General features: G+C 44.0%; 1 protein-coding gene across 3 annotated transcripts in view; it reads right to left on the bottom strand.

Annotated features, from left to right (window-relative positions):
• PLEC (plectin) overlaps positions 1-25,035 on the bottom strand; it is a 174,928-nt gene that overhangs the window by 63,321 nt on the left and 86,572 nt on the right. For 2 of the 3 annotated variants that reach the window (XM_078866310.1, XM_078866309.1), the window contains exons 3-5: positions 13,465-13,554; positions 7,423-7,500; positions 6,310-6,402 (exon numbers count right to left, since the gene is read on the bottom strand). In XM_078866310.1, coding sequence (XP_078722436.1) covers positions 6,310-6,402; positions 7,423-7,500; positions 13,465-13,554 — 261 coding nt within the window. Of the gene's footprint in view, positions 1-6,309; positions 6,403-7,422; positions 7,501-12,343; positions 12,354-13,464; positions 13,555-25,035 lie in introns of those variants that run through there. The other variant, XM_078866312.1, reaches the window with a different exon arrangement.

The following is a 25,035-nucleotide window of genomic DNA, read 5'->3' as shown; positions in this document are numbered from 1 at the left end:
GGGGTTAACTCGGCCCCATAATCCCTCCGGGGTCGATAAAATTAGTACCATATTTGTGGGGGAATTGAGCAGTGGTTGTGCTCTGGAGAGCCTGACCCCACCAGAGGAATGTGGAATGTCCACCACTGGCTCTGGGCTGTAAGCAGGAGATGGGCACCACCTCAGTGATCATTTGAGGCAGAAATCGCTTCCACTGTTTCATTTTTATTACCAAAGAGAAAAATAGAGCGCGGTGTTCGTAATTTTTGATGCAAGATAGATGCCCGTTGATTATTTCACAAGATTTGAATATGTTGTGTAATCTGCTGTGGTTAGTATACGTTTGAGTGCTTCATTCCTTACGGCTTAGGCACCGATTAATCTTTAAAAAAAACAGCTCCACCCACATACTTTGCCGGGCACATTAACAAGTGGCAACAGAATGTGTGTGTGTGTACCTGTGCTTCTTTTGCTGAATGTTTGCAAGTCGGGGAGGCGTTTTTGTGAAGTGAGTGCAAGGCCAAAGGGAGGAGGAGATAACGTTAGAAATATGTTTGAAGGGTGCGTTGAGTGGGGAAATGTGAGACCTCACAAACATTCAATGGAAACTCTATAACCCCAATGTTGTGACTATGATATAGGTTTCCCTAAAGATTTCCCAGAGACGTTGTAAAATCTTTACGACATCGGACCATTTGCTAGTTTGTATAGAATGGAGGGGAGTGGTGCGTAAGGCCACTACGAGGTCATCACTAATCCAAGGCTCTTATTTTAGAAACCTTGCATTGCATTATTACTGTTTTCGCGGCGTGCTTTGTACAAATGCAATCTTTACAGTCTTGGAGCTTTTAATAGCAATGTCAAATCTATGTCACTTTATAAAGGTAATTTAATAGGTGGGCCTCATCAAACCAAGTTGCAAAACTAACGAGTAAACTAATATGGCCAGGTATTGTGCCCGTTATTATCCATGATTTTGCCAGGTTGTGTTGTGCGTCCGTGTCTACAAGGGGTATTCAAATAGCGAAAAAGCCAATTGATTGAAAGTAGACCTCTCAAACTATGTCACTGTGCGTATGACCCAATTGGAGAGCCCCATGTTCCTTATAATATCTTAAAGAGCTGCGACGAAAATACACAAGAATGATTGAATGCCACCTCTGATACTGTGGAGAATATGGTGGAAATGTTCCACATTTGGGTTATTGCAAAAAGGACCGTCCATAAATGACGTCACGCGATTTTTTACCCCCTCCCCCCACCCCAATTCGTCACACGACGTCACAAAAAGTCAGACCCCCCCCCTCAAATATGACGTCACAAAGCTCTGCTCCCCCCCCCCCCAAAAAAAAACATGCTTCAAATCGCTTTAAATTATTGTCATTGTAGTGCGTATTTAATGTGGCGCTGCACTCTGATGTTGTAGGATAAAACATTTCTTAAAAAGTCTATTTAATTAAGTAGAACGTGTTGTCTATATTTATTTAAAGTTGAACATTTTGATGGGACGTCACATTTCTCACCCCCCCCCCCTCGTCACACATCGTCACAAATGTCTAACCCCCCCCCCCCCCAGGTGCGTGACGTCATTTATGGACGACCCCAAACAACAATTCTAATTTCCAATGCTTTATACTTTTACCTTGTAGATTGCATTGGTGGATGGTGCACGTCAAATGGGGCCCTAAGCAGACGTCATCTTCAGGGGGGCTACTGATGAGATCCAACCAGATGGCAGCACAGATATTGTGAGGGCAGGGTTGGAAGTTATTTGATTTTGTATTTAAATGTCTTCATTTATTTAATCTCTTTAGCTCTACTGCCTCTACCAGCAATGCCTCCTACCCCTGGACAAGTAGGGCGCTACAGATATATAAACAAGAGGCATGTATGTCGTGAAACAAAGAGAAATGTAGACAAAATGCATGCGTGGCAATCGTTCATGCGAGAATGTACTTAGTTACGGATTACTTCGCTGAAGTGCAAAAGTTGTGGGTCGAACACGACCGCGCAAACGACGAACAGACTAATCGAGGAACGTACCAACGACATGATTGTGATGCTCTCACCAAAACGCTCGAGAGTAGACGCTCTCCCCCCCTCCCGCCCACAGATGTCTCGAAGCTTGTCGACCTATGGTATCTATGTTATAAATTGAAACCCAGAGCACGGACATCACGAACACGTGACAAACCCCGGAAACAATGCACACTCAAAATTGGGGGCCCCACTTGGAGGCACTTGGGGTCACTGCCCTACCACAAGTGACGTCATCACACCTGCCCCTCTATTTAAGGAACGAAACGGGAGGATTTCTCCACAAATGTGGCGGTCGCCTGATGAAGCCCGTTGTAATTACTGGCGAGACATCGTACTCTGATTGTAAATGTTGTGGCGTTGCTCTCCAACTCACCGGTTAGTGCTGTACGAGTAACGAATTGGCACGTTCTGTTTACGTGACAAAACGTACTAATTGGCTGTGTCGGGTGGTGGCGGGTTTATCGACACATTTATATGTTTACGAGTTAAAACTCCAAAAAAACCTGTATCATGGATGGTATTGGTCGCGAAAGCCTCCTACGTGTTAAACTGCCTTACCGCAGTAGGGGCAGTGGCGTTTGGCTAACCATCGAACAAAGACCGCAACCGTATTGCACGCTTTAAGATTTACTTCTGCGGCCGTCTGGAACGCTCTTCCTACCGATATTAGGAAGCCACTGGAACTGTGCACTTTAAAATCTAGATTAAAAACTAATTTCTTTAGAACTGACTTTAGTTTGTTGTCCTTCCCCCCGCACCTCCGATTAGCACGGTTGGCTACGTACGACGCGAAATAAATTCAACGTGCATACTTACGTACGGGAGAAGCAGATTAACGGGTAAGGGAAGGATGAGGGGGACAAAGGGGACTAATGTAATCACACAGAGCAGGAAATAAAGTCACATCAGCGCGATGTCTGGGTTTATCCTTCTTGTTTTCCCCTCGGAGTAACTTTCGCTCGGTGCTCACCACCGTACGATGTTTCAGTGTCAGGAGTCGATCCGCTTGCCTCCACTGTTCCGGTTAATCACGCTTCGCTCGGTAGAAACGGGGGACCACATCGCCCTCATGCTCCAATTGTTTTGCTTTCAGCTTGTGGCCGAGAGCAAGTCGCAGTTTGAAAGGTAGCATTATCTCAATGCGTGCACGTATTTGTTATTTATTTCCTGTTAGAAAACGCCCGGCTGGAATTCACACACACACGTCTAAGCTCCTTTTTTGTCCACCCGCCCATTTTATGTTCTGACCACAGAAATGTGACCACTAGCAGGAGGGAGTTGTGCAAAACATCGACGAGGAGTTATGCTGCAACAAACCCTCTTTAATGTACATTGCAAATTACATTCCGGGTTCAAACCACTTCACCGGTAACCATGCATTCACCGTATGGTACTTTTGAGGCTGATATGATCAGTGGCATTGTACAGTTTGAGTTGCCACCTATCTGGGTTTGACCCAGACAATCCGAGAATTGGCATGCTATGTTCGGGTGTGGCAGGAATTGGTTTGTACTGAGATCTGGCACCGGTATGCTGTTGAACTTTACTCCAGTGAGCCTTCACTGTCTTGATAGGCCAAGTGCTGACTGAGTGAGATATATGTCCAGGTATGGGGACCCTAAATATTAGAGGGCAACAGTATTTCGGATGATAGATGCTAAAATCGTTCGAATGGCCATGTGAGTGTTCAGACATGCAACAATTGTAATGTGACATCTTCGAAGGGGCATGCATAGCTGAATGCAATCAAGATTAAGTGGCACCGAATATGGCCTTACTCTTTGGTTCTTTCGGTAAAGTCACGTAGGTATAAAATAAAATAAATGACGACGTTTCGGGCGCAACACAAGCGTCCGTCATCAGGTGTTGCACAGTTCTCAGACAACCATTTAGGTTTCGATTTAAAGCTTTCGTGACTGCAGCGATTCATCTTCTTGGTTCTTTCGGTAAAGTCACGTAGAAGGGAAATAATAAAATAATAAAAATAAAACATAATAAAATAATTCTCACGACGTTTCGGGAAGACAGACCTGTTCTCCACCTGAGGACGGCTGCTTGCGTTGTGGCCGAAACGTCGTGAGAATTATTTTATTATGTTTTATTTTTATTATTTTATTATTTCCATTCTACGTGACTTTACTGAAAGAACCAAGATGAACCATTCAGGTTTCGACAAAATGGCTCAGTCCGTTAGCTTGAGGCCTACGTGTGGGCAATTACTGTCGGTGCATATGTGGTTAGGGCACTGCGCTACGAACCCGGCGACCCGAGTTCAGTTCCCGCTCACGACCGATAGCCTTGGTGAATGTATGAACTGGTGCCGGGCCTCGCTTACGTCGACGCAGCCTTAAATGAGTTACAGGTGTGGTGTGTAAACATCACCACTTTAGAAACAAAGGCGGGCGGGCGTGATGCAGGCCAGCCACTCCTTCGTGCGCCGTGCCAGCTCTCACAGGTCCTCAATAACAGCACTTGCCCCAACAGTCTGTTAAAAGGCTACACGGGGGATCTTTGTCTTTGTTTTATAGTTGTTCAAAGCACGGCATTTTCACATTACATGTACGTTCCAGACATATTTATCTGGCTGCATACATACCCATGAGCCAGGATGAAGTTCCACTCGCCAAATGCATGAATACATGCGTTAAAGCAAACCTCCGGTTTATTTTTTTGTCACAACAGCTAAAATAGGCCTTTTTCCTCTCCCGCCAAAAATACGTTCCAATAAAGACGAAGGATGACTCCCCTTGTCCTGGCAGAGTGAACGCTACCGCCGAGGCAAGATCTGTCTTGTGTTCTGCCCGCAGCGGAATTCCTGTTGCCAGTAATGACTCTGCTGGAACCCACCCCGGGGGTGAGAAGCCTCCTTCATTGTCTGTTATTTCACCTCCCCCCTTTGACACAATTTCCATTGCTTGTGTGCGCTCCTCGCACGTTGCCATCTCTCCGGCAAGAACGTTGAGAGTTAACAGTCGATGTCGCGCCTCCTCGCGTAAAGTGTTCTCGCTCGTCGAAACCGTTCCGAGTATTTGCGCGTTGGAAAGTGGTCCGTGATAACGACGATGCATTCGAGACCGAAGTGAAGTATTCATTAAATATAATCATATGGGTTTTCCCCTTTTTTCTGGCAACAAAACTGAAACCTTTTTACAAGGAATCATGTGTGCATTAACTACAATGCTTGTGGTTAAAGTGCAAAAAAAACACACTCTGATAATATATGCATTGTCCTTGAAACAGATTGGTCCACACCAGAGACAGATTTCTTTTGAGCTTCGTCTCAATTGGTGCTAGACAAGAGGACGCCAAAAGGCGTACAGCTCAAAGGCAATGCACTATCAAAGTAATGAGGGCTCAGGGTAAATATCTACATCATTAGACCTCCTTTGCCAGTACCAAAATATAATAATCGGGTTTTTCCCCTTTTTTGTGGCAACAAAACTGAAACCTGTTTACAAGGAATCATGTGTGCATTAACCACAATACGTGCGGTCAAAATGCAAACAAAAAACACACAAAGCCGTCTCTGGTGTGGACCAATCAGTTTCAAAGACAATGCATATGTTATCAGAGTATGTTTTTTTGTTTTAATTTTGACCACAAGTATTGTGGTTAATGCAGACATGATTCCTCGTAAAAAGGTTTCAGTCTTGTTGCCAGAAAAGAAGGGGGAAAACTCTATTATTATATTTTGGTACTGGCAAAGGAGGTCTAATGATATTCAGGCAATAGTTGGGAAAAAAGGCATCCCTCTCTTTTTTAACAAAGCAGTTAACATTTTTTTCCCCCACAGAGGCTAGGTGGGTTGATAGAGCTGCATGCATGTATGTTGGACTTCTTTCGCACCATACGTAAACAACCGTGCTCATCGGAGTTGTGAATGACAGAGCAGTGATGATAATAGCGGTGCCTGCGATACAAAATATTTTACTGTTGTGTATTCTAAATATGCACAAGAAAAAGTAAAAAGAAATGTCATTGTTCGATTTAAAGGCAATTGAGCCCAACGTCATTGAAATTGTTAACAAAGGGTTAAAAAAATTATTTGTAACAAAAATAAACATTCAAAACAAATCCCATGTGACGCAATGAATGTTTATTTAAGGCCGCCACACCCAATATATTTTGCAATTCAAACAGCATGAAATGACCTCCAAATCAATACACATGAAAAAGACAAATCAATTAAGTATTCGATCTGAAGACAACTAGTCTAAAGAGGTAACAGAATTCGCAGGTGAGAAAGCAAGCCATCATCAATATTGAACATTCCACGTGTTGCCCTCTGACCTGGAAGTGAAGGATGATGGTCCAGATGAGCCCCAGGGTGAGCTTGGGGTTTCCGTCTGCGATGTCATCGCTCCGGATGTTCACCAGCTTGATCTGCGTGGTTACAATTACAGACTGGACTTATAGAGGGCCACAGTACCACCGCATCTCCAGACGCAGTGATGAGAAGAGCTTATGCATGCCAGGAAGATGGATTGTGATGGCAATGTGTATCCAGCATTCCATAGATGATCACAGCTGATGAGCATGAAGATAATATATCCTGTATGTGTACTATATATATTTAAGTAATATATTTTCCATATATCTTTAGTGAATTGCTTACCTTTACCTATACTTTGCACTCCCTAACGCTTTTTATCGTATTGTTTGTTGTTGTAACTTTGTGACACGCCCCTACTGGACATCTGCGAAAAAGAGCTTCATAGCTCATCGGATTTCTCTAGGACAAAATAAACATTCTGATTCTGATAAGAGATGGGATAGTCAAAGGCAGAGGAGAAGGTCATGAGCTTGAACTTGAGCCTGCGCAATGAGTTTGCAGCACGGATGCTATCTCAGTTGTTAAATGAGACCTTACACACAAGCTCTTAAGATAACACTGGTCAACAAAAAAAAAAATTTCTGGCCTGGACTTTTGCAGCTGTTTTAGACTAATTTCAGGGTGCTGATTCCAAATCTGATCTCAGATTTTCTATATCACATCTCATTTTTATGCTATCGGCATACCCCATTTTCATTGATTTTACCCTAAATTAACTCTGTCACTTATGATTGCAAGTTGTTGCGAGTCAGTGACTGTTTTAGTGTTAAAATATGGTGCTGCATTTTTAGGATAGTGTGTTTATAATATCATTTTATGTAGATATCCACATTTATTTAATATTTTTCTTCTGCAGTTTGTATTGAAAATGCAATATTTGATATCTCAAAAACCTGATGTGATAGACAGATTTGGAATCAGCACCCCAAAATTACCTTAAAACCGTTGGAATACCTTATGCCAGAAAAAGTGTGTTGACCAGTGTAATTCATGAGACATCGTGACTCCAGAGCCGGGCGTTCGTGTGTCGCTACGAGTACGTGTACATTGGCTCTGCGCAGCGGAATCACCTGGCGAAGACGCAGGAAGTCGAGGGCTATCTGGACGTTGTGGAGACGATGGAACCTCATGCGGCCTTTCTCACGAGGCTGAAAGCAGCAGCGCAACCACCACACTTAGCATGTTAGAGCATGGCATCTGTTACAATTACACGCAGATCCACATACTTCGAACAATACCGTATCTGCAAACATCTATTAAACACTAACGCGCCGCACTATGATGTGGTGTGGCCAACGTCACACACGGCTGGTTGCCATTGCTGATTTTCACCGTACCAGGTAACCGTTTCATGCCGAGCTTACCTCGTTGGGGGCACGTATCAATTGCCAAAGGCATTGTGACGATAACATCATACTCGATTCGTCGCAATAGTAACACTGTGATTAGCCAGTGTGCCATTGCGCGTATGTACGTTGAACTTCTTTCGCACCGTACGTGGCCAACCGTGCTAATCGGAGGCGCTATACAGTATATTATATGCACACCTATGTAAACATGCATGCATATTTAACACGTGCAGGGTTTTGTCAACCAATATTACGTTTCACAATCGATTGCTGGGTCAGATTGTGTCAGTAAAATGTGCATCGTAATCCCTCCTCCATCCAACACAAGCCAATGAATAAAGCTGTCAGGCAGTTTCCAGAAATAGTTTCTGGCAACTGCCGGATGATGCTGGCTGTATATCTGCCAGCGAATCGTGGTGCCAAGTTGTTAAAATAAAGTTCTGAAGGGCACTGTGGTCACAATCAAAGTTGACTGCAATGGAATCACCGATCTTGCTGATATTAGCCAATCAAATGAAGGGGGCGTGTTACATCATTACTCGATCCATGGATGGATTTAACAATTAATCGACACGGAGATTAACCCACAAATGATTATTAGCCGGGTATTTTTTATGTTTGTTTATTATGGATCGAATGAGCAGAATCTATACAATTAAATCTCGGTTAACAATCCGCAATGACAAAATATGGGCAAACCTCTGATGGGTGATTTTGTGGGGTGTACGATTTTATCGCTCTAATGCGGTGCTCCAAAAACTACTGGCGGTGCTGCTGACGCAAAAATGTATCGAGACGTTTGTCACGTGACAACTTTGAATCGGCTGTCGGGTGGAAGAGGGTTTTGCGACACACATTTTTACTTACGCACCTACGCGATCCGACCTCATCAATCAATTGCGAATCTTGCATTGTATGTTCGCTTTACTGTAATTGTTGATACATTTTGCAAAGAGATGCATTTGTTAGCAGCTCACCTCAATTATAATAAATAGCCTTTGTTTTCCATCGTGGTGCACCGCGAATGGTGTTCTGCGTGTGGACGTGAGCCATCACTTTTAAATGGTGTAAACGGAAAGAATCGATTGTGACACGCACCATCCGATGCAACATAATAAAGTAAATTTCAGTTCGTGAATGTTCACATCATTACCACAATGCTGCACCTGGACAAGGACTGTATATAACAATAACAATACTAAATTACATTTGTAAAACGCCTTTCTGCAAGGTACTCAAGGCGCTGTACATCTCAAATAAGGAAATCGTCCGCCAAAGGAAGGGAAAAAAAACCTAAGAGGTAGAGATGACGATTCAGGAAACCTAAAGCAAGAGAAAATAAATGCGTCTCGAGGCGGGCTTTAAACAGTGCCGTTACTTGGATTAGCTTTGCACGTGCTGGAGAAGAAAGCACATTCAATGCCGGACTAAAACGACACTTGCTGCCACTGCTGCTGCTGCATTCACGAAAGCTCGCACAATGCACCCGGAGCAGGTGGTGGCAGTTCGTGCCTTCAGGTCGAGGGAGGGAGGCAACAGATTCCATCTCATGCTTGTTGTTCCAGCCTTAGGTGACTTGCTCGCACGTGAACTAATTGAGAAGCCGGAATGCTGCTGGCAGCAGCTTCACCGTACGAGCTCCGTCCCTACCAGACGGACGCATGCAGCAGCGTCCCCGGAGAACTGGTCTGGTGGAGCCCAGCGCTGGTGCAGCATCATCATCACACGTGGCCTTCGTGTTCCAATTATAAATTCGCGCCGAACAATGTTATCGGCTGAGACGAGTAGACCCGAGGCAAACTGTGGTTATTATTCGCTGTCATTGCGGCTCGAATGAAAATAAAAAAAACACGAACTGGTTGAAGTGTCGACGCTTACAACTCCAGAACTTTCGAATTACATCCAATACAACATTCAGATGCAGCTCTTCCGTTAACAATTCACGTGGATGTAGCACTACTGCAAAATACAATGCTGTACTTCATACGAACACGTTTCAGCAGATGTGAGAAGCTGATGATTAAGCCAAGCACACCGCTGCCAATGGGACACGTAAATGGTGTGCTTTGTGTAGCCATAATTACCAGTGGGCAATTATAAAACAGCCCAACGACCCCCGAAATGCAAGGCAATGTCCCTCTCAGCGGGCCTCGCAATGGGGCAATGATGCAGTGCACCGCTTCTGAATGTTCTTGTAGGTCAATTCAAGAGATGCCTGGCTCCACTTGAAAGGAAGGCGGGGGGTGAGGTAGGGGGTGGGCGCCATTTTTTGCCTGTTAAAAATCGTTGAACGTTCTCCACCCAAGCACTCCCAGGGTCCTCTAAAAAAGAGTTCGCGATGCATTAATTTACCGCCGCCGCCACCGCCTCGCGCTGTCGCCCCGAACCTGCCAAAATCCATGGAACACAGGACCAGTCTCACTGCGCCCGCCCGCCCTCCCACCATCGTGGTAAATGAAGGTGGTGGCACAGAATGAGGGCTCTCTTTATTCTTCTTTATTTCACCAGGTAAGGCCCACGCTGAGCTGCGTAGCTCTTTCTCAGAAGCGACCTGGCCGTCACAAATGATCGCTCAACGAAGTTGGCCCGTCGTCACGTGGAAATTTACAGCAGCAAGCAACTACTCGGAAACGCGTGATGACGTCGATTCTAAATGTGGAGGGGAAAACACCGGAGGACCCGCAGAAAAATCCACACAACCACATATACAGCAGGCGTTAGGGTCGGGGTCGAACCAACGACCTCCTGTATACTAGGCGAGCTAGTTAATGAGCGGGGTGCCATGAAATTGTGTCCCAAAGTGCATGAGCGGATGGCGCAATGGGCAGCACAGACAAGTGAAGCGATGGGAATTGTAAGAAGCTCGCAACAGCGGCTGGGAATCCAATGACTTGGAAGGAAAACAATTAAAATCCATAAAACACCCACGGTTCTGGCATGCTGTGTGACATATCCACGCGGCAGGGCAGGGAACTCTTTTAGATTAGGCCTCCCATTAGATCACTGTTAGAGTGGTCACGCACGCTAATTACGGCACTGTACTAATCCTCAGTTCCGTTCCAATTAAATCTGTACCACCCTAACTCGATAAAGGGGATCCACTCGGCACGCACAACGCAGGGGATGGTGTAATGTTACCATGGCAATTAGGAGCCCGCCGCGAATGGAAACACGTACGACATTGGCTGTGCTTGGGTGAGGCAGTTGAGGATTTATGTGAAGGTGATGGGGAGATGAAACGCATGTGGTGAAACACAGTGTCGTGACAGCGCTGTCACCGTAAACAAATTGGGTGAGGTCACAGGATGCGTGGGTTACAAAGGGGCTGTTTGTGAAAACACAATTGAACAACAAAATGTTAATGGCCTTCGTAATAATGTCGGGGCAAATAAATGTGATCAGCTAAATGCGCATGTCTCTTTCGTATTTCATTTTGGAACATGACTTCAAAACGGCAGAAATGAGACCTCACAAGTTAACGTCTGGTGCAGCGCCCTTGCCTATAACATCTCACAACTAAGCATCATCAATCGTTCAATTCGCCTGACTCTGCTGTTGAAACTTGGAATGTCACAATCGGTTCAGAAATTTTCCTACGGAAACAAATTTGTCGATAAAACATTAGTCCGGGATGCCCATCGGCTGATGAATTGACGTATTTTAATTAATGTGTACATGGAGTATAGATCTACTTTTGTTTGGATACTTCATGTCATGCTTATTTGCTTTTTTTGTTATCAAACAGACATCATCTGAGGAATCTGTTAAATAAGAGCTTCAACTGTTCATGAACAAAACTACAATTCTAATAACCAGATAGTGCTTAAAACAATATAAACTTATACTATTTTTTTATTATTTTCATTTACACTCGCCTCCTTCGGTTAACATATTGTATATGACTTGCTGCATATAATACACTAGAGTGTTTACTGCACTTTCCTATGGTATTAAAATATTAAAATAAAACAAGCTTCTGTAGAGAACACCTCGTTTGGATTGACAACCAATGCACGAGTCTCGGCTCATCATGGAAGCCTTGAAGGTGAATTACTGAAGAAGATGTCATAATGATTATAGTCATTAGACCTGTGAGTAATTATGAAGTGTGGCCAGAAGATTGCCTCGTTGACTTCTTTTAAACATTTTGCCAAGGTGTGCATTTTGCCCCGAAAAGTCAAATTCAAACACATAATGTGATGTCTTGCCTGTTTGAATTAAAAACATAATTCCTTGCCATATTTTGGTGATTTGAACGTACCGTAACCTTTATATGTCACTACAAAATGGGACCTGTTTGCCAGTATCAAAATATAAAAAAACGCTTTTTACCCTTTCTGGCAATAAAACAGCTGTTAAGATGTTCAAACGCCAAACAGAAAGATTTTGCAAGGAATCAAGTCTGCATTAACCACACGTGCCTATGGTGAACATGTAGACATGCAGACATGCATGTTCACTACAAGACTGGATTCCTTGCATAAGGTTTCTATTTGGTGTTTGAACATCTTAACACCTGCTTTATTGCCATTTAAGGTCAAACCTATTCTTATTTTTTCATACCTGGATATGTCACTGTTCGTCGTTGTATGATTTCACAGCAATCGATGTTTTGTTTTATTTCCCCATCCGAGGGACTTACCAGCCGCAATTGCTTGAAAATATCACGTTCCCTTGGCTGCATCAGGTAGCAGCGGCAAAGGTCAAAGGGCGATAGTAGCAGCCAGAGGCAGAGTACAAAAGGGTCACAGGGCAAAGGCCAGGCAAGCAAGAGAAACACACTGTGAACATTAAAGTGAAAAAAAAAAGATTCTAAAGAAAATTACAGAAACATCTCTTTATAACAACCGGGTTTGTATACCAATGTATAACTGTGTCACGACTCTCATTTCTTTTTACGGCATTTGTTCCGAGTGCTGAATGAATGCAAAGCGATTTCTCACAACGGTGGTGAAGCCTGCAATGTCTCTGCGCTGTATGCAGCAAGCGATTGCGTGGTATTCCAATTAAAGGATTGTTATAAAGAGTGGCGGGTTTCAAGGAAATGTTACTGCAGCAGAAGCCTGAAGCCACAGTTTGCGAGTGTTAATGGATAAACAATTAATGCATAAAAAGTCCATTCATCAAGCATGCATGTCAGAGCAAGTGCACCACATACAGGATGGTGCAACGTACATCAGAGTCAATGTATGCCATACAGGAGGGTGCAACTCTTACATCAGAGTCAATGTACTACATACAGGAAGGCACAACGTTTATATCAGTCAGCATAGGAGTGTGCAAGAAGGCGGAAGGATCTCAGCCCATGGCAGGCTGGGTGTGCAGCCAACACAGCTCAAGGAGGACGAATATGCAATGATTCTCACGGCGGTTTGGTGAGTGCGGTTTATCCGCATTGAGCGCATGCTGAATCGGATTCACCGTTCTTCCCGAGCATCAACATTGCAGTGGGGCATGCGGGTTAAACGCAAGTGGTGTGTTTTTTTCCATCACGTGTCAAAAGAAGAAACAACATATAATCGGTGTGCTATGAAGGAGGCCCATTGCCCAAAACGTCGCCGATTTTTTAAATATGTTTTACCCCTCTCTCTTAAGACCACAATGTGTTGTTGACGAATGTGTCGAGTTTTTTGCTAAAATTTTCGACTTCATCGTGTTTTCCCTCCTCGGATTGCCCCCCCCCCCCCCCGCCAAATCGGGGCCTGACCAACGGCGAGGCGCGATAGGGCGAGTGTAAAGAGGTAACACCCTTCGCGTGCATACCAGCTTCTCTCCTGACAGCACTTCCAGCAGAGAGATGAGGTTGTGACCGTCCCGGAGGTCTTCGTACATGTCGTTCACGTGCTTCCGCACCTGCAGCCCAAGGGAGGAAAAGCAAGCATCGTTCGATTAAAGTCACGTAGGTAAAAAAATTAAAATTAAAATTTATAAAAGTAAAATAAAAATAAAATTAAAATCACGACGTTTCGGTGGGAACACAAGCCTCCGTCTTCAGGTGGAACCGTCACAGCACGATAGCTGTATCAAGTGTGCGATAGCTGTATCAAGTGATACAGCTATCGTGCTGTGACGGTTCCACCTGAAGACGGACGTTACCGAAAAAACCTAAGAATATGAATCCTTGCAGTCACGAAAGCTTCAAATCTAGAATCGTTTGATTAACCGGCTCATCGTCACCACCTTTGCCGACGTCTTCTCAATCACTCACAGTGGGCTAGCAGCCTGTGCGTTGCCCGATGTCAACACGGTTGGCTATGGACGGTGCAAAAATAAGTCAGAGGTGCATACAAACGACGACTCGTCCACTTCGGCAATTTCCACCTAATCGCCAGAATTTCGCAAAAGCAAGACGTTTGATTCTAAGTTAATTTGGCTCTCTTCAAAGCTTTCGTGACTGCAGGCATTCATCTTCTTGGTTCTTTCCAAGCTTGGTGGTGTTCATTCAGACGGAAAGACAAACAGGTTTGTCTTTCCGACAAACCTGTTCTTCACCTGAGGACGGCTGCTTGCGTTGTGGCCGAAACGTCATGAGAATTGTATTTTATTATGTTTTATTTTATTATTTTATTATTTCCCTTCTACGTGACTTTACCGAAAGAACCAAGAAGATTAATTTGGCTCTTAAAATTGCACCTACGATTAGCACGGTTAGCTATGTACGGTGCGAAAGAACTCAACATACATACTTACATAAAATATCCACTTACTAGTCATTGGACTAGTATTACTTTTGATAATATGTAAAGACAGTATGCAAGGAGAAATGCTAATTACGTTTTAACTGTTATTTTTTTGCCTTGGAAGCGAAGTGAACTCAAAGTATCTGTTCGGATTAAATAAATCAGCATCCTCCTGGCTAAAAAACAGGATGTTGTTGCAGCACAGAACTTGTAAATTAAAGGAGCAAATTAACTCCGAATGACCCTGCCATCCAGAAATGTGGTCTTTGTATTCAGCTGCTTGTGCATTCAACACTCGTATCAAATGCTACTCACACGATCTTTCTGGACTAAGCTGTTGCCATAATAAAATCAAATGGTTGTGACGCAATTAATTGAGGCTATGTTTGTATGAGCGGTACTGGGTCATTGATATTTTTAGGGGCTCGGAAACTAGGAGTTACAACAAAAACACAAGTGTAGCTTGGGAGGGTGACATGCCAGGGCACACAAGTTAGTTATTTGAAGAGTAACAGTCATCATTTTCATTGTGGGAGCACATGAAACAATCATCTTCACTAACCTGCTTTCGTTCCTCCCTTAAAACAACCCCTATCACTACCCCAATCCCTATCACTACCCCAACACTTGCCACTACCCCAACCACGATCACTACCCCAACCCCTACCACTACCCCAACCCCAACCACTACCCCAACCCCTACCACTACCCCAACCCCTATCACGACCCCTATCACGACCCCTATCACTACCCTTACCACTATCACTACCCCTATAACTACCCCTATCACTACCCCAACCCCTACCTCAACCCCTATCACTACCACAATCACTACCCCAACCCCTATCACTACCCCTATCACTATGGTAATGGGAGTCCACTTTGAACTGGACATTTACTTAGATGACAGTTTTCCGACGCCCTGCTTAAGATAGTTCAACTTCACTCGGGTATGACTGGGTGTCACTAAGCCCCACTGGGTTTGAAGAAGCTTGAAGCATATCAGGAGAATCTGCTTCCAGATAAGGCTTCATGAACCACAACTGTTGCTGCTGCTGCTGTTTCTGTGCATCGTGCCACTGCTGCAGGTTGGATGCTGCCGTTGCTCCTCCACACGCCGTCTCGTTTATAGCAAAGCCGGTTGCAAACAGATTCGCAAATCTGCGAGCATTTACAGGCGCACCCCTCACTTATTCTTCTTTGGCTAGCCATCGAAAAACAGACGGCCACTGCATCACGCGCTTTCAGGTGAGCTTCTGCGGCCGTCTGGAGCGCTCCTCTCTCCGCAATTAGGAAGTCACTGAAGCTTTGCGTTCTCAAGTCGAGATTGAAAACTAATTTCTTTAGAACTGCTTTTGTGTTTAGTTTTTTGTCCTTCACCCCGCACCTCCTAGTCGCGCAGTTGGCTACGTACGGTGCGAAAGAAGTTCAACATACGTACGAATAAAGTTGAAATATGAAGTTTGGACATTCGCTCTCTGTTATCTTGCCAAAGACGTATATCGATCACCCCTCGTACTCTGATACGAAAGCCTCGCTCGCATTTATGCAAGTTGCTCTTCAAAGGCCGCACGAGCCTCGTAAAATTTGCACTCAACACTGACCGTACCACAATACCATATGTGCCCGGCCTGTGTGCAGCATTGTCCGTGCAGGGGAGGTGCGTGCGATGGCGTGCACATTCAAAGGAATTCGAACAGACGACAGGTGGTGCTTAAGCAGCATTCCCTCAACGTGCAGGGCCCTGTCGTCTCAAATATGTCACGCCTTTTTTGTGTCATTCTTCCGAAAGCCTCTGAATAAGCCGGCATTCTCTGTCAGCATGCTCAGAGATGGCATTCCCCAGGATTTAAAGAAAGGAATAAAGTAGTGAATTTAAATAAATATTAAACACAATGGCATTGCGTGTATTTTACGTAAAATACACGGACGTTTAGAATCAAGGAGATTGTTACACCTTATACCCTACACCGTACTTTAAATGTACTTAAATAATACAGAGGGGTAGGGAAGAGAGTGGTGGCGCAGTGGTTAGCGCACCAGTGCTATGAACCCAGAGATCTGAGTTTGATTCAAAGCCACAGCTATCTCCCCCACCCCCTTCAGTAAAACCCACATCAACCGGTGTCGTGAAGTATGGTAAAACAATCCATGTAACCGATGTCACGATGTGACCTGCATCCAGCAAGTGCGTTGACAATGGGTGGTAAATTATTGTTAAAAGTAGTCGTTTCATTTAGTTTCTAAAAAACGAACCCACGATTAATTACTGTTGTGCTTTTTTGGGGGGGTTTCTAAAGAATGTGCGGAAAGAAAATGAATGGTTTCATTGCCACGCGTTAGGGATCGGTTGCATTCAGTGCGGCCTTACCTCTTTTTTCCAGTGCTACGGTCGTGTAGGAGGGCGGAGAGGAAATGTGGGGCATGAAAGCAAGGAAAAGAGAAGCCAAGGGAAAGTTAGAACACATTTACAAGTAGAGACGGCATGACAAAAGAGTGAACAATTCGGAGGAAGTTAATGAAGGCAGGAAAAGTCTATTTTTTTTAGCGAAGTATAAGGTAAAGATGATTTGTGTTTGAAATGAATGAAAAAAACTCGTAAATGCTAAACAATGACGAATATTATTCCAGGTCTTAAGCTGAAAGCAATTGAAAGGTAAAACACATTTATAAGCGGCATTTTAGAGACAGCATGACACCAGAGTAAACATTCAGAGGAAGTTAATGAAGACGGAAAAAATATATATTTTTAGTGAAGTATCAGGTAAAGAAGATTTGTGTTTGAAATAAATTAAAAAAAACTACTAAATGCTGAACAATGACAAAAAAAAATTCCAGGTACTTCACTCGTGGAAATTAGAGCATTTTCATATCATTCAATGAGCGTTTGTAGGAACACTGTTTGTCAATGTTGTAATGCTCGCCGGTGTTTGTTTTCACATCAGCCAAAACAACACGGAGTACAAATGTTCGTATATTGCAGACTACACGCCAGATTAAACACAATATGCAAATCATGTTTTCGTATTTATTTGCACTCAGTCGGCAAACTTTCTATTTTCTGCAATGTTTGTGTGTATTTCCTGTAAATTATAATGCAGGAAATTTTAATGATTTACAGAACATCTATAATAAAAAAAGACCTCTGTCAATGGACATATTATATCACGATAGCAAAAACATCAAGTGTTCATAAACGCAATCGTATGTCGTGCAAACGAGACAATATGGACTGTTGCAGTTCATACACGCATGATGATCATCCAATCAGCCATCAAAGACAAAGATTCCCCCCCGATAGCCTGAACATACTTGGGGCAAGTGCTGTTAGCGAGCACCTTCGAAGGTAGGCACGGTACACGATGGGGTTGGTGGCCAGCACCACTCCCGACCGCCTTTGTCTCCCCATCGGTGATGTTTAAACAACGCACCAGGTACTCATTTGAGGCTGAGTCGACCTAGGGGAGGCCCAGGACCCGTTCAGATAATTGTCACCGGTGTTGGCTGTGAGCGTAAATCGATGGCTGCGCCACCGCTCCCCGCAATATCGGCTACCAAATCCGAACCCACAAACAGCGCACTCAGCCAAATGCTCAAGTGGATTTTTGTCAAACTCTTGACCGCAAGAAAGCAGCATTTACAAAATGTGTGCCAGAGAACAGCACGGTGGAGGACAAAGTTCCCGCAGAGGTGTCAGTTAGTATAGGCCTGGACAAGGAAAGCTCACCCTGGCCATCATTAGAGAGATCTGTGGACCTCAACGCACGAGCAAATCTAGCCCTCGGGCCACCTGTCAGAATTGACGTCTGACGCGAGAAATTCGTCAGGCGTAGTGCGAACAACAGTGGACTGACTCGGCGACCTTAGTGGCTCTTCGTGCCTCCCGCTGTGACAACGGTATGTGGCAGGACACCGAGTGGAACACCGGAAACACCGTGGGGTTAACGTCGACTAAAATACCTCTTGACCGAGCCCAACATGTAGCACGGCTTGAAAGCGTGCCACCCCAGCAGGCAGCGGGCACTCCATGCGAGGGTGAGAAAGTAATGAGGCCTGAGCCAATCGGTGACGCCGCTTTATGGAAACTGGAATTCCTGTCTTTCAAATAAGCTCACCACGGGCCTTCTTTGTCGTGGTTTCATCCGTGAAAAGCATCTCACATGTTACAGCTGATTGCACACACACCCACACACACTTTATTTATTCCACAATGTTTAGGGGTGTACTAAAACATATTTTGGTTTGCCTTCAAATCTGGCCAAATGGTCAGCTGTTTTTTTGGGAGGGATTGATATTTGGCCAAAATTTAAGCAATAATGTTTTGTGAATATTGAAGCCGAATATTAGAATTGAACACGGATCACTAAGGAGGGGACGCCATTGGAGGAGTTGTGACAAGAACAACAACAACAACCGCACCATGAGCACATGGCGCGGGAGAGAGAGAGAAAGAGGGAGAAATGAAGAAAGACTCAAATCTGGCTTCAATAATTATTATCACTTTAGAAAATTAGATTTTAAAACCAGATTGAATACAATTACATATATAGTTGGAGTTCTCTATTGAGAATATGCTGCATCAGGCCATCGGAGCACATGATACAAAAGCATCGTCTTATAAAGTGCTGAATACGACTGGTAAGAGGTCATCTATAATTATCAGCATCTCTTTTTACAAGCGCACAAAGGCCCCACTGCTACCTTCAAAGGGGATGGACGTTTGGGGGGGAGGGGGGGGTGTGCAGTTTCACTTCGTGGGTCGCGGTGAATAGCCCGCTGCACGGGAGCACGGTGTTTTATACGCAAGCCGAGTGGAGCACAGGTAACAGGGTGAAGTGGTAAAAGGGGTCCTAGCAAAGCCGCATTGGTTTCGTGCGGTTGCGCTACACGGCTCTCCGATGCGCTTGGGGGGGTCGTCGTGTCCCGCCCCCGCGTTTTGTTGTGTCCGACGTTTCGCTCCACGTGCTGGGGAGCTTCTTCAGGAAATGAATTCAGCAACTCGACTTTCGAGGCAAAGCGTACCATTGAAACCACCGTACAGTACGTTGAATGTATTATTTATATTTTCTGCAGTGTATGGTAAGGTATCCTAATAAAGTTGGAGTCAATTGCCTCATTCATGGGTTGGTGAATGCCGTTTTTTGTCCGGTTTTTTTGGTGAAAGTGTATGGAAGTGTTTTTTTTAATCAACCATGGGCAGATTTTGAAGGCGATGGGTTTTCGCTATTTGTCAAGATGCAACTTTGCCTCTTGAATTTAATTTGTCCGCCTTTATTAATGATGGACGATTTGTTGTAAATTCTGGATAAGTCACATTGGCCCCGATATTGTTTATTTTTTATTCTACTCTGTTTATACCAGTGGGTGGATATCCATACAGTGCTACAATACAAAATAAACCTAAAAATATGTTACAAAAAATGTAACACGTACATTACATTAAAAAAATGACATGTGTATATGAAACGTAGGTGGAGCGGTGGCACAGTGGTTAGCGCTCTACACGACTAATCTGGCGACCAGTTTGATTCCTGTTCACGGTTAACATCAGTCGTTAGTAATATCTGAACCGGTCCTGGGAAACCCATCCCCGTAACCAACCCGCACTGACTGGCACGGTGAAGTATGAACAAACAACCTCCACGACCAACGTGGCGAGGGGAAGCCTTCATCCAGCAGCGGATTGACAAGAAGGTTCAGGCCTGTTCATCTGAACTTTGTTCGTGATTTTTAAACCAGCATTTTACTTGTACATAAACTCCGTAGGCCAAATTGCAGCTAAACAGCCGTGACAATAAATCTGGCTTTCATTGATTTGTTGTCGTCGAGATGGAAGCCTCTGCCTAAAATAACATCCCGGAAGTTTGCCCTTCCGAGCATGCCATGAATTACCGCCTTGCTGCCAGGGCAAATCCCCGACCACGGGGGGCTAAGCCAGAGCTCATTTTCCAGGGCCGGAACCCATGCGCGATGTCCCCTTCCAAAATCCCCCACACGCACACCTCTGCCGCTAATTTTAGAGGGACATTGCTGGCTGCCTCACCGAGAGCTCAAGCACAGCCAGTGCGGTGGCGAGGACACGTGCGAACGCGACCCCATCGATCACGCTTAACTTGGAACGGGACCAATCAGGTTCTGCTGCTACTGACGGCAAGGTGTCACGCACGGGAAACTATTATTTAGTTATATCACGATTGCAGAACACAGGCCGAAAAGGCCCAAAGAAGCCAAGTGGGCCAAAAACAAACATCACCGTTAAAGTTACAATTGATGAATTGAGCAAGGTTGTTATTTGAATAAGTTGGGGGATTAGTTGATGGGAGGTGATTCCAAAGTGGAGCAGAGCGAGGGGAGGAACAGCAAGTGGAGTGTTGTGAGCCGCAGTGTGGTGGTGGTTGAACGCGGCGTGGGTGAGATCAAACGTCAGTCTGGAAGAGTGAGTCCTCAACATGGGCGGAGGAATCAAGGGACCTATTGGTTAATTGTCTTTTAACATACCGAGGGCAATAATAATAATTTACATTTATAAAGCACCCTTAAACTATCGTTCTCGGGACGCTATGCATGGAAAGGCGAAACGAGTTTAACATCAAACAAGGAAAGACGAAGTGAGAAAGACGTTTGAAAATAACTAACGAGAAAAAGCCATTTTAACCTATATACGTTTTTTAGTCGAGATTTCAAGATTTGTAGTGTCGCGGAAGGCCTAGGCAAATGCGCGTGTCGTCTGGCGACACCCCTGCAATGCGGTACTTTGTATGGAAAGTCAGCGTTGGTGGATCACACGGATACGCGGAACTCTGGAACTCGCTGGGCTGTGGAGTGGCCAGGAGATGGCAGCACAGTGAATAAAGTCGCACATCTGTGCAGGCCCTCTTGAGTGTTCGCTTCACGTATGAACGTATTTTCTTCGGAAATCGTAGCTTTTCTCCTTCATGTAAAAAATACTTTGAAAAAATATATAATTCGGCAGCGATATAAAAATAACACCCTCATGGCAAATGAGTGTTGATTATGAGTGAGACTCTCCTAGATAAATCAACTGCGTTGTTTAATAATCATGATAAGAAATGTTCATGCACAGTGGCACTCGCTCAAATGCATCGGCAACTCAAAACACCTGAAATTCCCACGTCATCTCAACTAGTCCACCATAACCTGCTGCAGGGTAGTCAATGAGATGAGTTATAAGAACAACTAAGTAGGTGAGTGGGTAGATGAGTGAGCGAGTGTGTTGTTTATTGCAATTATTACCGTGATTATCACAACCGACTAGGATGTATGCCATTTCAAGTTTGAAGTTCAAGTCCACTTTGCTTTAACAAGTTGAGAACTCACGAGACGAGGATGAGTCTAATCTGCAAGAGTGACTTGGGCTTTTAAAAGGAATCATGAAAAAAAAAGTTTGGTCATTGTTTACCAAGACGGCGGTCAAATTCGCAAGATTCAGATTAATTATTTTTAATATACTAATTCGTTATTTGCGAACGTGTTGTTGCACTCAAAAAATTAGAGACTTGCAAAGATGCAAAATATTTGCAAATCGTAGTGTCGGCGGTAGTGGCAGTTGGTAACAATGACTATAGACGGAGAGACTGCACTAAATTACTTTCAAACAGCAGCCAGCCCATGTGGAAATAAGCTGCATGTCCCGTCCACGCTGTGGAGCACAGGGCACCATTATCCACCAGTGGAATGGGATTCACATTTTTTCCAGCACTGGCAATGATTAACGTGGGAGCTTTGCCAAGACTGAAGAAAGCCTTTGAAATATACCCATGGAATACCGAGCCCATAGCAGCCCAGCACGAGTAAGCTAGCAAGCACTATCTCGGGGCACTTACACACGTGTTGTAGCACATCCATCATATTAGATTTTAAAAAATATATTGTTCGTAAACAAAATAATAATAACGTTTCCCATGAGTGTTTCAATAATGTCAAATCAATTAAAGTTGTGATGAACCCCCCCCCACCAACCCACTTCCATCCCTACCCCCCACTGTCCCCACCCCTCGTGATTTGATAAATTGTCATGATTTAGTGTCACGATTTGATGCAATAATTGATTTTCTACATCATGGGACCTCCTTTGCCAGTACCAAATATGATAATAGTTTTTTTCCCTTTTTTCTGGCAATCGAAACGTCGTATGCTATTATTTAATTTATTATTTTATCTTTATACGTGACTTTACCGAAAGAACCAAAGAATAATTCCTGCAGTCGCGAAAACTCCAAAATTAAGAACAAAACAGGTGTTAAGATGTTAAAACACCAAACTGACACCTTTTACAAGTACGCTTTTTGGCGTCCTCAGGTCTATAACGAAGAAAGCTGTCTCTGGTGTTGACCAATCAGTTTCAAAGACAATGCATATATTATCAGAGTATGTTTTTTGTTTGCATTCTGACCACAAGTATTGTGGTTAATGCAGACATGATTCCTTGTAAAAGGTTTCAGTTTGGTGTTGTATCAACTTAACACCTGTTTTGTTGCCAGAAAAAAGGGGAAAACCCTATTATCAAGAATTGATTTATTTTAAATCTACATATATGTAGTTTACTGCGGCAAAATTAGCGTCCTCAAATGACTGGATGAGTCACATGAACCCACTTTGCTGAACAATAAGAGTTCAGACACACGCGCAATTTGACGCGAGTTTCGTGAGCCCACAATTCGATACTAAACGATACATCGATGCATTGTTACGCTAAATATGTACAAGTAATTGTGGTACACTTTCATGTTCACAAGCATATGTGCTTATAAGGCAATAGTTTGTGTTTTAATAACTGGACATTGAATTGAGATTGATCAATGTTTCATTAAAATGAGAGTTTGAGAACCATTGATAGTAAACATTATGAATCTTTATAAATAGCATTATATACACGACATTTGCGTAGTCATTATTTGTCTCCAATGAACAAATATGTGTTAAATATTAAGTATTTTACCTACAATTGTGACAAAATCACCATCAATGCACACACTCCTGTCGGATCTCGGAAGCTAAGCAACGTTGAGCCTGGTTAGCAGGTGGATGGGCTGACCACCACTAAGGCTTGCCAGGTGTTGTAGGCGTGCGCTGTGAAGAATCATGCTATGCTACTTGTGGTAGTGTTTTTTCCATGTTCTCCGGTTTCCAACCCCATGAAGCCAAACACTGATTAAATCGAATTCGCCAAACATCACAATGCAGCAGGCTCCTTCTGAAAACGACTCAGTGAGGCTGTACTGAGTCAACAAATATCAGTATTATTTTGACCGATTGATTTATTTCGGAATCTGAAAAAGTGTGCTATTAAAATGACAGCCAATATCAACTTACCGCAATGCGCTTTGGGCAAAGATTTTGACACGAGCGCGGTTTACCTTTCACCGCTGACTAAAATGTATAAATTAACGGGGGGAAAGCGGTAATAGATTCACACGTGTTGGCACAGTGTTCTTCGAGCCAGCGATGCATTGAAGCATCGCGGCCAGCGAACACATGAATGCATATGCATGAGGCGGTGTTATATGGCTCTTGACGGTCCTCATGTAAGCCCTGCCTTGCCCTATGACTGTGGGAAGGGTGCGTCCTGCTGAATGGAGTGGGTGATGGATATGGGACCGCAAGAGAGCCACTGGGCTGTGAATCAACATCGCACCCACGAGAGAGGAAGGCAAAGACAAGACAGCCTTGTGCGTGCGCGCGTGCGTGTGTGCGAGTTGCTATGCGCATGCACTCGAGTGTGTGCTGGGGCGGTGTGCTCTTGAGCACACGCTACATTACAATCGAAATGACAAAAAAATAACTCAACATATTGTGTCATTAACATTGTGGCCTTGAAAGGTAAAATATACATAAGAGGTGTAATTTCGGGTGATGTTCGTTGAAGAATGGCCATTTCCTGAAATGCGACGTATGTTTTCAATACAGCAACACCCATTGCTGTACCGTACTTCTACGCTCCCGCGTCAATGCTTTTCACTTTCGCCAAACTATACAGAAGCAGTGTGGTGAGGCATGGTCGAGTAAACCCCCCCCCCCCCCCACTATGTGCACAATGTGGAGGAGAGGCCCTCATCCAGCAGTGAATTTACACAAAGGCTGTTTACGTTCACGATGGATTGATGAGACAACCCACTGCAGATGAAGTCAAAGGGGACATTTTTTAAAAATCGGAAATAACATTGGCTATCTAATTTACGTCTGCAACATACCCTGGAACTGAAGAAATCTACACAATTTGCTGATGCATACCGTTTGAATGGTTAAAATAAAATCGTAAAAAAAACATACAAAACAGTTATTGTATCTCAAATCTTCGCATATAAATGACAATTGCATGGTTGTTGTAAACTTTTAAGTGACTTACACTGCAGCCAGAAATTACACCTTTAGTTCACGGCAATGGAAAAAGTGATTTTTCCAGTGGCAATTGCACTGCATGGCCACATATTTCGGGAGCAGATGTGTTCATGCCCTGGCCTGAAGCCACTAAGATCTGTGTTTTATTTGCCCGTGAAATATTTCTGATGGTACGTTTCTTAACATCTCTGTGCTTGATTCAATATTTTTAACTCCCGAGTTCCCGTAAGATCTACCGGAGAGCTCATGTTGAGGAATAACAACTTCTGGCCGCTAAATTCCTGCATTTGATCCA

Source organism: Lampetra fluviatilis, chromosome 22 (genome assembly GCF_964198595.1).
Source record: "Lampetra fluviatilis chromosome 22, kcLamFluv1.1, whole genome shotgun sequence".
NCBI lineage: Eukaryota > Metazoa > Chordata > Hyperoartia > Petromyzontiformes > Petromyzontidae > Lampetra > Lampetra fluviatilis.
This window is presented reverse-complemented; position numbering and strand designations above follow the sequence as displayed.